This window comes from Cherax quadricarinatus, chromosome 62, assembly GCF_038502225.1.
Source record: "Cherax quadricarinatus isolate ZL_2023a chromosome 62, ASM3850222v1, whole genome shotgun sequence".
NCBI classification, from domain to species: Eukaryota; Metazoa; Arthropoda; class Malacostraca; order Decapoda; family Parastacidae; genus Cherax; species Cherax quadricarinatus.
In genome coordinates, this window is record NC_091353.1 from 6,019,550 (window position 1) to 6,034,465 (window position 14,916).

General features: G+C 41.4%; 1 protein-coding gene across 7 annotated transcripts in view; it reads left to right on the forward strand.

Annotated features, from left to right (window-relative positions):
* The window catches only part of Rbcn-3B (WD repeat-containing protein Rbcn-3B), a 210,905-nt gene that overhangs the window by 194,380 nt on the left and 1,609 nt on the right, over window positions 1–14,916 (forward strand). For all 7 annotated transcript variants that reach the window (XR_011393733.1, XM_070098348.1, XM_070098351.1 and 4 more), the window contains one exon: window positions 14,779–14,916. This exon is cut by the window's right edge. Coding sequence is in view for 6 of the 7 variants with exons in the window: in XM_070098348.1 (XP_069954449.1) it covers window positions 14,779–14,916 (138 nt within the window). In the remaining variant the exon portion in view is untranslated. The remainder of the gene's footprint in view (window positions 1–14,778) is intronic.

The following is a 14,916-nucleotide window of genomic DNA, read 5'->3' on the forward strand; positions in this document are numbered from 1 at the left end:
GCTGGGATTGATGGGATAAAGATAGAAATGTTAAAAGCAGGTGGTGATATAGTTTTGAAGTGGTTGGTGCTATTATTTAATAAATGTATGGAAGAGGGTAAGGTACCTAGGGATTGGCAGAGAGCATGCATAGTTCCTTTGTATAAAAGCAAAGGGGACAAAAGAGAGTGCCAAAATTATAGGGGGATAAGTCTGTTGAGTATACCTGGTAAAGTGTATGGTAGAGTTATTATTGAAAGAATTAAGAGTAAGACGGAGAATAGGATAGCAGATGAACAAGGAGGCTTTAGGAAAGGTAGGGGGTGTGTGGACCAGGTGTTTACAGTGAAACATATAAGGGAACAGTATTTAGATAAGGCTAAAGAGGTTTTTGTGGCATTTATGGATTTGGAAAAGGCGTATGACAGGGTGGATAGGGGGGCAATGTGGCAGATGCTGCAGGTGTATGGTATAGGAGGTAGGTTACTGAAAGCAGTGAAGAGTTTTTACGAGTGTAAAAGTGAGTGTAAAACGAAAGCCTGTAATTGTTTTACATGATGGTAGGATTGCTGGTGTCCATTTTCCTGTCTCATAAACATGCAAGGTTTCAGGTACGTCTTGCTACTTCTACTTACACTTAGGTCACACTGCACATACATGTACAAGCATATATATACACACCCCTCTGGGTTTTCTTCTATTTTCTTACTAGTTCTTGTTCTTGTTTATTTCCTCTTATCTCCATGGGGAAGTGGAACAAAATTCTTCTTCCGTAAGCTAGTAACCCCTTCTGTATAAATTACTAAATTTAAAAAGAGAAACTTTCATTTTTCTTTTTGGGCCACCCTGCCTTGGTGGGATACGGCTGGTTTGTTGAAAAAAAAAAATATAATAAGTGTGTTAGTCTCCTAATATTGGCACTCTTCTGACAAGACAGTGATGAAGTGAGTGAATATGAAAGTTTTTCTTTCTTTTTGGGTCACCCTGTCAGCATAGTTGCTGATCCCCCTTACATGTGTTGTATAGCTTAGCTGAGTATCATAGTATCATCCATATGTTTTATATAGAGGATCCCTTACTAGGCCTAGTGACTGTATGACGTCACGGGATGCGGCATGAGTGAGTGGGATGCGCTACCTCGCTCTCAGTCCACGCTTAGACCTACCAGGCAGCAACACGGCAGGCTGGGCCCTTCCTTACCACAGTCTGACAATATAGTGTTACCATCCACAAGAGTGTTTTAAAATCTTCAACCATCATATCTCCTTTCGAACCCCCACAACAACCCTGCCTCGGTGGGAAACGGCCAACGTGATATTTTTTTTTTATTTTTTTTTTATAACAAGTCAGCCATCTCCCACCGAGGCAGGGTGACCCAAAAAGAAAGAAAATCCCCAAAAAGAAAATACTTTCATCATCATTCAACACTTTCACCTCACTCACACATAATCACTGTTTTTGCAGAGGTGCTCAGAACACAACAGTTTAGAAGCATATACCTATGAAGATAACATATCCCTCCAAACTGCTAATATCCTGAACCCCTCCTTTAGAATGCAGTAATTGTACTTCCCATTTCCAGGACTCAAGTCCGGCTATATAAAAGTAACCGGTTTCCCTGAATCCCTTCACTAAATATTACCCTGCTCACGCTCCAACAGATCATCAGGTCCCAAATACCATTCATCTCCATTCACTCCTATCTAACATGCTCACACACGTTTGCTGGAAGTCCAAGCCACTCGCCCACAAAACCTCCTTTACCCCCTCCCTCCAACCTTTTCGAGGACGACTCCTACCCTGCCTTCCTTCTCCTACAGATTTATATGCTCTCCATGTCATTCTACTTTGATCCATTGTCTCTAAATGACCGAACCACCTCAACAACCCCTCTTCAACCCTCTGACTAATACTTTTTTTAACTCCACACCTCCTAATTTCCACACTCTTGAATTTTCTGCATAATATTTACACCACACATTGCCCTTAGACAGGACATCTCCACTGCCTCTAACCGCCTCCTCGCTGCAGCATTTACAACCCAAGCTTCACACCCATATAAGAGTGTTGGTACTACTATACTTTCATACATTCCCTTCTTTGCCTCCATAGATAACGTTTTTTGTCTCCACATATACCTCAATGCACCACTCACCTTTTTTCCCTCATCAATTCTATGATTAACCTCATCCTTCATAAATCCATCCGCCGACACGTCAACTCCCAAGTATCTGAAAACATTCACTTCTTCCATACTCCTCCTCCCCAATTTGATATCAGATTTTTCTTTATCTAAATCATTTTATGCCCTCATCACCTTACTCTTTTCTATGTTCACTTTCAACTTTCTACCTTTACACACACTCCCAAACTCGTCCACTAACCTTCGTAATTTTTCTTTAGAATCTTCCTTAAGCACAGTATCATCAGCAAAAAGCAACTGTGTCAATTCCCATTTTGTATTTGATTCCCCATAATTTAATCCCACCACTCTCCCGAACATCCTAGCATTTACTTCTTTTGCAACCCCATCTTTTCTTCTTTCAACAAACCGGCCATATCCAAGGCAGGGTGGCCCAAAAAGAAAAACGAAAGTTTCTCTTTTTACATTTAGTAATATATACAGGAGAAGGGGTTACTAGCCCCTTGCTCCTGGCATTTTAGTCGCCTGTGACAACACACATGGCTTACGGAGGAAGAATTCTGTTCCACTTCCCCATGGAGATAAGAGGAAATAAACAAGAAAAAGAACTAGAAAGAAAATAGAAGAAAACCCAATGGGTGTGTATATATATGCTTGTACATGTATGTGTAGTGTGACTTAAGTGTAAGTAGAAGTAGCAAGACGTACCTGAAATCTTGCATTTTCCTGAGACAGAAAAAAGGACACCAGCAATTCTACCATCATGTAAAACAATTACAGGCTTTCGTTTTACACTCACTTGGTAGGATGGTAGTACCTCCCTGGGCGGCTGTTCTCTACCAACCTTCTACCTAGGACAACCCCATCTATGAATATATTAAACAACCATGGTGACACTACACATCCCTGTCTAAGACCTACTTTTACCAGGAAGTAGTCTCCTTCTCTTCTACACACCCTAACCTGAGCCTCACTATCCTCATAAAAACTCTTTACAGCATTTAGTAACTTACCACCTATTCTATATACTACTAGCCTTTTCTATATATATGCCTTTTCTAAATCCATAAATGCAATAAAAACTTCCCTACCTTTATCTAAATACTGTTCACATATATGCTTCAATGTAAACAATTGATCTTCACATCCCCTACCCACTCTAAAACCTCTTTGCTCATCCGCAATCCTACATTCTGTTTTTACCTCTAATTCTTTAAATAATTACCCTACCGTACACTTTTCCTGGTATACTCAGTAAACTTTTTCCTCTATAATTTTTACAATATCTTTTGTCCCCCTTCCCTTTATATAAAGGGACTATACATGCTCTCTGCCAATCCCTAGGTACCTTCCCCTCTTTCATACATTTATTAAACAAAAATATCAACCACTCCAACACTATATACCCCCCTGCTTTTAACATTTCTGTCATGATCCCATCAGTTCCAGCTGCTTTACCCCCTTTCATTTTATGTAATGCCTCATGCACCTCCTCCCGAGCTCACATCCTGTTCTTCTTTACTCCAGTGGCCAGTGCATGAAATTACCATCTCCCTTTCTTCGTCGACATTTAAAAGTTCCTCAAAATATTTTCGCTATCTACCCAATACCTCCATATCCCCATCTACTAACTCCCCTACTCTGTTTTTAAATGACAAATCCATTCGTTCCCTAGGCTTTCTTAACTTATTTAACTCACTCCAAAAATTTTTCTTATTTTCATTAAAATTTCTTGACAGTGCTTCTCCCACTATCATCTGCTCTCCTTTTGCACTCTCTCACCACTCTCTTCACCTTTCTTTTACTCTCCATATACTCTACTCTTCTTATAACACTTCTGCTTGGTAAAAACCTCTCATAAGCTAACTTTCTCTCTTTTATCACACCCTTTACTTCATCATTCCACCAATCACTCCTCTTTCCTCCTGCACCCACCCTCCTATAGCCACAAACTTCTGCCCCACATTCTAATACTGCATTTTTAAACTATTCCAACCCTCTTCAACCCCCCTCCCCCCACTACTCTTACTTGCACCAGCCCACCTTTCTGCCAATAGTTGCTTATGTCAAGTGGGTTTTCGATAACGTGGATGGGGTAAGAATACTCACGTAGGCTGGTAGTATGTATAATATAACGGAAAGTATGGGAAAGCACCAACAGCCGACCTGCCTCTCTCTGCTCCCTATCTTCGACTGACCCACAATGCCTATGGGTGAGGGTGTTTGAAATCCTGCTATGGTCAGCAGCAATATGAATAATCAGTCAGTGATTCATGCAGACGGTTGGTAGTGAGTCATCTACTGGTACACTGGTTACTGGTAACTGGTTACTAGGAACTGGTACTACTGCTGAGAGCTTGGCGACGCTAACGTATGTCGTCCCGACATACAACTAATACAAACTAGAGACGGCAGGTGTACGGCTTGGGCTGATTCTATACAATGTCAAAGTACACAATTGAACATTATAACATACATAAGTAGAATACTGGAATGGAAGCTTATGTAACTGAAACTGTAATGAAACTGTAATACAATACAAGGTATAATATAGCACAACTCATCGAATGAAACTCAACGTTGGGATTACACAATAGAAGTGATAAAAAAAAATTTGATCTATCGATCTGTATTCATGTGATCTACGGATTCTGAGGAAGGAATATATACAAAGAAAGAAGTGTTTAACAGAAAGGCAGTTTCGGTGCACTCAAATCTAGACTGTTAACTCTCAGAATTCGGAGAGAACGTGAACACACAAAAAAAATTCTTGAATACTGATAAGTTGATATTGTAATTATTCATCTATACAGGTTATTTACATTTAACCCCAACTCTGCTAGGATGAGATTGATATATGCAGAACGGGTGTCATCTCTGGGAGGATCAAACTCTGTTGCACTGGCTAACTCATGCTGTATTTGAGGCAAATCTGAATTAGAAGTAACAAATGATACTTGAGGATTTCTCAATACCTGTCGTGTACGTAGGGAATAACGACATTCAGGTTGATCGTCTGACTGAGTATCAGAGGTAGAGAGTACAGGATCAGGAGGATTGTCAGAGTCTGTCACATTAGTCTGGGTTGGAACATCATTATCATCACATACTAACTTCATATGATCTAGATGCGATTCTTTATACTGACCAGTACAAATTTCTCTAACCTTATACTTATTACCAGTGATATGTTCAACTACTCGATAAGGACCAACAAACTTTTGATCAAGCTTAGGCATTGCAGACGTTTTGTTAAAGTTAGTCAGCATAACTCTCGAACCTACTTTGATTTTGGATGGCTTTGCTCGAGTGTTTGCGACTCTTGTAAATTCTGCTGTTGATTTATGAAGTGTTTCACGGATTCTTCTAAAAACACTTTGAGCTAAGCTGGTACGAGTTGCTATGAAATCATCAGGGTTGTAATTTGGTTTCGGATTAGAATATAGCAACTCATAAGGCAAACGTTTATCTACACCATACAATGCATAATGTGGAGTGTCACCTATAGAAACATTGTAAGCAGAATTTATAGCACACTGCACATCAGGTATAACTTCATCCCAAGTTTCACTGTTGGGATTGATAGTGGCTCTCAAGACATCAAGTACTTTCTTATTGGTACGTTCCACTAACCCATTGCTGGCAGGATGATGAGGAACAATGGTGGATTTAGAGATCTTGTACAAGGTACACAAATTTTCAAGAATCTCATTACAGAATTCACCACCATTATCTGTTACTAGGGACTTAGGGGTGGTATGCCTGCAGATAATGCGTTCTTTAAACGCTTTAGCTACTGTCTCGGCAGTCTTATCTGCAATAGGAACTAACTCACAATATCTGGTGAAATGATCTACCATAACACATAGATGTTTGTTGCCCTGGAGGGAACATTGGAAATTAGTTAACAAATCTAGCGCAACTCTTTCCCACGGTTCGCTAGTAGTTGGATACACTTGGATTGGATTAGGACCATTAGCATTACCTTTATGTTGCATGCAGACACTACATTTCTTAACATACTCAGAAATATCAGTTGCCATACGAGGCCAAAAGTATTTCAATCTGGCTTGTTTTACTGAATGATCCATACCAGGGTGTGCAACACCTGGTACATCGTGAACTAGCTGTAAGGCTACATTCACTAGTGACTGTGGAATTACTAACTGGTAAACTCTTCTGCTAGGAGTACCCAACTCGGCTGTTCGATACAGTAATTCTTGGTTCATGACAAAGTCACTGATGGGTGCTGGTGGCTTCACAGTCAGAATAAGATCTTCCTGGAGCAGGAATCGAATCACACCAGACCACATGGGATCTGTTCGTTGAGCATTCTTTACATCTTCAGCACTAAATGGAGGGTCTGCAGTTACTATACTAACATGTTGTGATAAGGCATCTGCGACTACATTTGACTTGCCAGGTAAGTGTTCAAAGGTGGGATTGAACTCTTGGATAGTCAAGGTCCATCTGGCTAACCTTCCAGTAGGTTGTTTGTTCTGGAATAAAGGTATCAGTGGAGCGTGGTCTGTCAAGACATGAACAGAGTACTGATAAATAATGTCTCGGAAGTGCTTTAAAGACCATACTATTGCTAAAGCTTCTTGCTCAGTTACTGTATAATTACGTTCAGCCTTCGTAAGGACTCGGCTAGCAAATGCAACTGCGTTGTACTTGCCATCAGTCTTCTGAGCTAGTACGGCACCTATGCCAATAGAACTAGCATCAGTAGTCAGATAGAAGGGCTTAGAAAAATCTGGAAATTTCAAAATTGGAGCAGATGTTAGTTTTTCTTTTAGAGTTTGGAATGCTCTTTCTTGACGGAAGGTCCAAACAAAAGGAGCATCTTTCTTAAGCAACTCAGTTAGAGGAGCAGCTATGGAAGAAAAATTGGCAATGAAAGATCTATAAAAACCTGCTAAGCCCACAAAGGATCTTACGGCATCAGCAGTTTTGGGAGTTGGAAAACTTAGTACTGCAGTTACTTTACTTTGGTCAGTCATAACCCCTTTAGGAGTGACTACGTAACCAAGAAACTTAATTTCTGATCTGAAAAATTGACATTTAGACAGTTTGATCTTTAAATTGGCTTCTTCAAGCTTACCAAGTACTACATCAAGTCTTTTCAAGTGTGTATCCACGTCTTTAGACATGACGATTACGTCATCTAAGTACACCATAAGTGCATTACCTATGAGACCTCTAAAGATATTAGTCATGAGCCTTGAGAACGTGATAGGGGAGGATCGTAATCCAAACGCCATACGGAGGAAGTGATAATGACCTGTAGGAGTGGAGAATGCAGTTAGCTCTTGGCTGTCCTCGTGAAGAGGGACTTGCCAAAACCCTTGTAACAAGTCCAGGGTTGAAAAGACTTTGTTATCTCCGATGTTACGTAAAAGATCACCCAGTACAGGGAGTGGGAAGCGATCTGGAATAGTTTTCGCATTTAACTTCCTAAAGTCAATCACTGGGCGCCAAGTACCATCCTTCTTAGGTACTAGGATCAAGGGCGCATTCCAAGGTGAATTGCTAGGTGCAATAACTCCATCATCAAGCATTTGATTGATCAATTCTTCTGCGACAGCAACTTGTGAATGAGGCATTCTGTACGCAGGTATATAGATAGGTCTAGTACCAGGTTCAAGTGGAATACGATGGGACAATAAGTTCGTTATACCCATCTTCTCACCTGGTAAGGCAATGGCTTTACGACGTTTGTTCAACAGAGTCAACAAACGCTTGACTTCATCTGGGAAGTCAGTGGGAGCTAAGTCTTTCTCCTCAACTGGTGGAACAGATTGATCCAGTGAAGTGGATGAGGTCTCCCCGGTAGAAATAGCACCGACCCACTGGTCAGGTGACAACTCATCCTCTACCTGAACAGGGTAAGGATAGTGAACAAGGTCAACAAGATTGGTATTTGCTCTGAGACGAACACTGTGACCAGAAGTGTTAGCTAGGAAGAAATGGATCTTACTATCTCTTACAACATGTAAGGATGGTTCAACAAATAGACCTTTTACTTTGCAAGAATCACTGTCAACTAGGACGTTATCACCATCTGGAACACTAGGAACAACAACAGACACTCTAGTGAGGGCACTAGCTGCGACAGAAACGTCTTTCTGCAGACGGCATGTGACATCAACAAGAGATGGCATTACTAGTTGCAAGTAATTGTTTTCCGACAAGGCGTCCCCTGTGGAGAAACTACTACTTGAACTAGCAGACATTGCAGGGATAGGCTCAGCACTCAAGGTAGTCAGAGCGTCCTCGGACACTTGAGGTAACTGGACACTATCTTGCAAGTCTGAAGTTGCAGGAACACAGACAGGAGTGACAGGATCATCAGTGCCTGACCGCTTGGGTACGCTACTGGAAAATGCACTGGCCTGTAAGGACTTAATTCGAATGTCGTACTCTGCGGCAGTATGGCAGATCTCGGATCCAAGCTGGTAACCCCAAAATGGTACGATCAAGTCATCAATTTGGGCATGCCATCGATAAGGGTCGAGCACAATGCATAAGTCTCGCATGGAAGCAAATCCCAGTAGAAGGTCACCAGGGAAAGTAATCTGGTCGACAACAAGGAAGGAAGCAGTGAAGTCTCTACCTTGGATAGAAAAAGTGAGGGAAGTCCGACCTCGGACATGCAGGTGAGAACCAGCTACTCCACTAAGGGAGGACACATGAGTCGGTTCTACGAGAAGGACATGTCGTAACTGCTTATCCCTAAACAAACTAGACCTGATAATATTGACTTGCGCACCAGAGTCCATGAACAAATGAACGGGCGCATTATGAACAGATGCTTGCACTATAGGGCCTATGGTTGCATTGGAAGTTATGTGCAAACAAAAAGGTGGATTGTCATCAGCAAAGATTTGTTCCACTTCATCCCCAAAATCATCTACGTCAGAGACATGTGAAGCAACATCATCAGCAGGATTGTCATTCTCGAGACTGCTTAAGGCTTCAAAGGAATTGTGAACGGGGATGGTGTACTCATTATCACCTACTGTCACCATGGGACGGTTTGACTGGGGCGCTCGAATTCCCCCGAATTGGAAGAATGAGCCTGGTTCTGGTTATTTTGAGAACCACGATGTCTGTTTCCTCTACGGGTTCTGCGGTTGGAACGGCCACGGAAAGACCTAGAGTACTGAAGGTTGTAGAGAGCATTGCACTCAGATGTGTCATGTCCATGTATTCTATGATAAGTACAGTAGGGAAGATCTGACTGGTACTCATCATCAGTACGACGCCTCTTAGGGTAACTATCAGGACAATTAATTGCAATATGGCCACGGAAACCACAGTTGTAACAAGTCCGCTGACTATGGTTACTGAATGTACTATGAATACTACGAGGTTTATAATGACTCTGTACACTGGTCCTTGGTGATCGCTGAGATGGTTGACGACCACGATTTGTCGCTGTGGCGCAAACAAGAGGTGGTGCAGACTGAGGCATAGGTGTGAAATTACTTTTGATACATGGGAAAGTACCCTGGGGGCACAAGGAACGTACATGATTTAGGGCTGTAAGGGGTTCCATCGTCACAGTTGGGGGATTAGCCTCATAAGCACACACGGAAGCAGGCGGCATTAGTTCTTTGATTGCTCCAAAAGCTGCTATTTTAGCAAACGACGCTGTGGATGGTTTATCCTCGTCAGGGACAAAAGCTGAGGACTGGACAGCATTGATAAATGATGATAAAAGTTTGTCTAATCTAACAGCAAATGCACTCAACGATTCATTAGTCATGGGTGTAGCATTCACTAGTTCCCTAAGAACGACATATGGATCAGCTGTTTTTACTGGTACGAGGAAAGAACGAATCAGTTCCTCATATTGTGACCACTTAGTAAGATTCCTGAAGTCTCGCATATCAAGGAGATCAACAACGTGAACAGCAGCAGGGGACCGATGAAGAGCTTCTTTCGCAAGTCTGATAAGACTTTCCTCTGAAGGAGGACTGTCAACTAGAGCATTAACACGAGAACGAATGGCAGTAAACCATGCTTCAAGACTATGTACATGGCCATTGAATAAAGGTAACGCATCAAGGGAATCACGAGTAAAACTATAGTGTCTCAGTGTCTGGGTCGGTCTGTCAGTCCATAAGGAACTGTGAGGACTGATGACAGGAGCAGCAGTAGCCTGAGAGGTCTGAGTGTCGACATTCACTAAAGTATCACTTGGCGGTATGTGAGACATAATGGCAAAGAAGTTGCACAAGAACAAATAAGGCAAAAATAATGAACAATAAAAATGATATAAAATGTTAAAATTAAAATAAAAGAGATGCAACTAATTCTGCAGAAGTAATAAAAAAAATGTCTAAGATACACTGCAAGAGGAAGAACAACTCAATGTAAAGGACTGCTGGACAAGATAAAAAAATACATTGAAATTTACAAGTAAAAATATTACTGGAGACTGAATTAAATGCAAAATGAGCTGTCTGTACTCTTGCTAATAAAGAAATTAACTAATAAAACTGTAAATCAATGTAAAAAGTATAAAATAAAATCACTAAATTGTATGCAACGAGAGATAACTGGGAAATTTAAATATTTTCTAAGAATGCATAAACAAAATTAAAATATAATACAAAGACAACATGAGGAAAAATAATAAAATGAAAAACAAGACTCAAACAATAATGAACTGAGAATAATAATGTAACAATAAAAGAAAATAATTCACTGCAGAACAAGTGCAACAAAATAAGGTGCAGAAATAATCAATGTAGTAATAAAGTTACACTGGGAAAATGTAGGTTAAATAATAAAAATAAAAATATGAAGAAAAACTGATTGAACACTTTAACTCTTAATTGTAAATTAGACAAAACAATTTACTCAAACAGAGTAAAGAAAACACTTTACGTTAAAAAAGAAATTGAAATTACACTAAGAGTGAATTTGTTCAAAGAAATATGAAAAATATGAATAAAAATAAAACAAGAAACAAAACTGGAAGTGTAACACTTACAAGTGGCGGGGCACACAACACTTACAAGTGGCGGGGCACACAACACTTACAAGTGGCGGGGCACACAACACTTACAAGTGGCGGGGCACACAACACTTACAAGTGGCAGGGCACACAACACTTATAAGTGGCAGGGCACACAACACTTACAAGTGGTGGGGCACACAACACTTACAAGTGGTGGGGCACACAACACTTATAAGTGGCAGGGCACACAACACTTATAAGTGGCAGGGCACACAACACTTACAAGTGGCGGGGCACACAACACTTACAAGTGGCGGGGCACACAACACTTACAAGTGGCAGGGCACACAACACTTATAAGTGGCAGGGCACACAACACTTACAAGTGGTGGGGCACACACAACATATTCACTTATTAATTTTTTTAGTATATTCTTGCAACAAAATCTTGCTGTGACTGAACGACAAAAATTGCTGGCAAAGATAATGGTACACAAGTCTGCGAAAAGATCAGGGAATGAGACACTGCTGGCATACGAAAAAAAGGTACACATAGAAATAAATGGATAATTTGCTATATGACAAATACTGGAGAATACAATGCTGAAAGAACACAAGATAAAATAAAAAAAAATTGAATTATTTCACACGGAGTGACTGACTGGTACACTACAGAATAATACTTACTACAGACAGAGAGTAGCATAAAAAAAAACACAGATAAAAATTATAAAAATGAAACACAAGAGATGAGCGATAACACTGAAAAATATTGCAAAAATAATGAGTCAAAGAAACACTGAGTCTACACTGAAAACACAAGGCCTAGAGTACACAAGAAATTCACTGTAAATGTCTCACACACGCAAATGTCTTTAAATGCAGGAAAATGTCTCTAAACAGAAAATTATCACTGAAGTCTGGAGTAGTAGACGGAGTGACTAGTGATGAGGGTAAGGTTGTCCTGCGGGTGATTGCGCCTCCTACACTCACACTGTCGTCGGAAGAAATGCGCTTTCTAGGTGAACTCACATAACTGGCTTTATCGTTGGCGCCAGCTACAATCTCTTGACCAATTATGTGAGCCAAAACAGTACTAGGACCCGGTACAAGGGTGGAAAAAGAAAACCCCCACAGGTAGATGAGGTGGGTGGCGGGTGGTGGTGGTGATTGGGTGGTGGTTGTGGTGACAAGCTGGCCCTGTGCGCTCTCACTGCCACGCACTTCTCACCACGCACAAGGTGGCTTAACTAAATCACAATGCCACAGGGATGATGAAGACCACTCTTACCAGCATCCAAGCACAAGCGATATATGAGACAATACTTCAGAGGAACTTGCGTGGCTTACTTCTCTCTCTCAGCTGGGTTAGGAAGCTGGGCTGGCTGACTGGCTTAACCCACGAGAATGGCTGACTGGAAGACGTGTAACGATGCACACAGCATGAAGGAGCAGGTGGATGACAGGAGACAGGCTGGATGGTAGGCTGAGGCAGGCTGACTAGCGTTCACTTCCACAGTCTGGCTTATTGACTGGCTTAATTGCAAAATCTGGGTCAACCCCTCAGAGATTGAAGCAATTAGCACACGAACTAAGCCAGGAAGCTTGAAAAACGGCTGCAACAGACTTGCAGGCTGGAGTACACAGGGTGGTGTGGTGAGGGTAAGCTGCTAGCTGGAGGTGGCTGAGACAGTTCACCTCTGACCTGCCAGCGCCCCATAAACAGTCTTCTAACGTCTGAAATACCCTTAAATCCACACCCACACTGGTGCCACCATTTGTCAAGTGGGTTTTCGATAACGTGGATGGGGTAAGAATACTCACGTAGGCTGGTAGTACGTATAATATATAACTATGGGTGAGGGTGGAAAGTATGGGAAAGCGCCAACAGCCGACCTGCCTCTCTCTGCTCCCTATCTTACTTGTTGTTGACTGACCTCACAGTGCCTATGGGTGAGGGTGTTTGAAATCCTGCTATGGTCAGCAGCAATATGAATACAGTACCCAAGTGATTCACACAGACGGTTGGTAGTGAGTCATCTACTGGTACACTGGTTACTCAAAGAAAACTCAGATGAGTGTGTATAAATAAACATGTACAAGTATGTGTAGTGTGACCTAAGTGTAAGTAGAAGTAGCAAGACGTACCTGTAATCTTGCATGGGGAAGTGGAACAGAATTCCTCTGTAAGTCAAGCGTGTCGTAACAGGCGACTAAAATGCTGGGAGCAAGGGGCTAGTAACCCCTTCTCCTGTATACATTACTAAATTTAAAAAGAGAAACTTAGATTTTTCCTTTTAGGCCACCCTGCCTCAGTGGGATATAGCTGGTTTGTTGAAAAAAAATAAAACAAAAACTACACCAGCTGTTTGCCACTATGAGAGGATGAACTAAAGAAGGAAAGCACATTCACCATCATTCATTCCCAAGTTCTCTCTCCAGACATGTACCGGCATCACATTTTAAAAGGTTTTCCAAACAGTAACCTCACCACCTGTCCTTGATGTGCAGTCACTGAACTTTGCACCTCCAGAATGTGAGTTCATTAACCAGTTTGCCTGAATCCTTTCGTAGATATTACCTTGTTCATTCTCCAACATATTAGATCCTAAACCCACTTATTGCTCCTCTGATCTAACCTATTCACACATGAGTGCTGGATGCTCAAGCCTCTACTTTTCAGTAGTACCACCTTTACTTCTTCCATCTATATCTTCCTAGGATGTGTCCTATGCATCCTTCCATCCATCTCTTCCTAGGATGTTCCCTACACATCCTTCCATCCATCTCTTCTAGGATGTTCCCTACACATCCTTCCATCCATCTCTTGTAGGATGTTCCCTACACATCCCTCCCTCTATCTCTTCCTAGGATGTCCTACACATCCTTCCATCAATCTCTTCTAGGATGTTCCCTACACATCCTTCCATCTCTTCTAGGATGTTCCCTACACATCCCTCCCTCTATCTCTTCCTAGGATGTGTCCTACACATCCTTCCATCAATCTCTTCTAGGATGTTTCCTACACATCCTTCTGTCCATCTCTTCTAGGATGTTCCCTACACATCCTTCCATCCATCTCTTCTAGGATGTGTCCTGCACATCCTTCCATCCATCTCTTCTAGGATGTTCCCTACACATCCTTCCATCCATTTCTTCTAGGATGTTCGCTACACATCCCTCCATCTATCTCTTTGTAGGATGTTCATTACACATCCCTCCATCTATCTCTTTGTAGGATGTTCATTACACATCCCTCCATCTATCTCTTTGTAGGATGTTCATTACACATCCCTCCATCTATCTCTTTGTAGGATGTTCATTACACATCATTCATCCATCCTAAATGTATACACCTTTTCTTTTCACTAATCTATCCTGCTCTACCCTTTCTAATGGTCAAACTATTTCACCTACTCTTCTAATCCTTAATTATGCTTCATACTTTCATACAATCTAATTTTTTCACTCTTCCAAGCCCCCCCCCTTCTTTTTTATTTTTACCTCATTGGCAGTCTTCTACCAAGGTATGATGACCCAAAAAAAAAAAAAAAAGGTAGCATATTTACCATCACTCATTCAATAACTGTCTTGCAAGAAGTGTTCAGACATCACAATTCGGATGACCCTCTGAACAGACACATCCCCTACGAATTTTTATTATTGTATTTTTAATTCGTTTCAGACATCATCGGGGATGTTTGGCTTGGGAGCTTCACAAACCAAATGCACAAAAACATTTTCCACAGCACCAGTTCCTGATATTGTACGCATGAACCCTCAGCGGCTTCCCAAGTTGGTCTGGATCTCCAATAAAACTGTC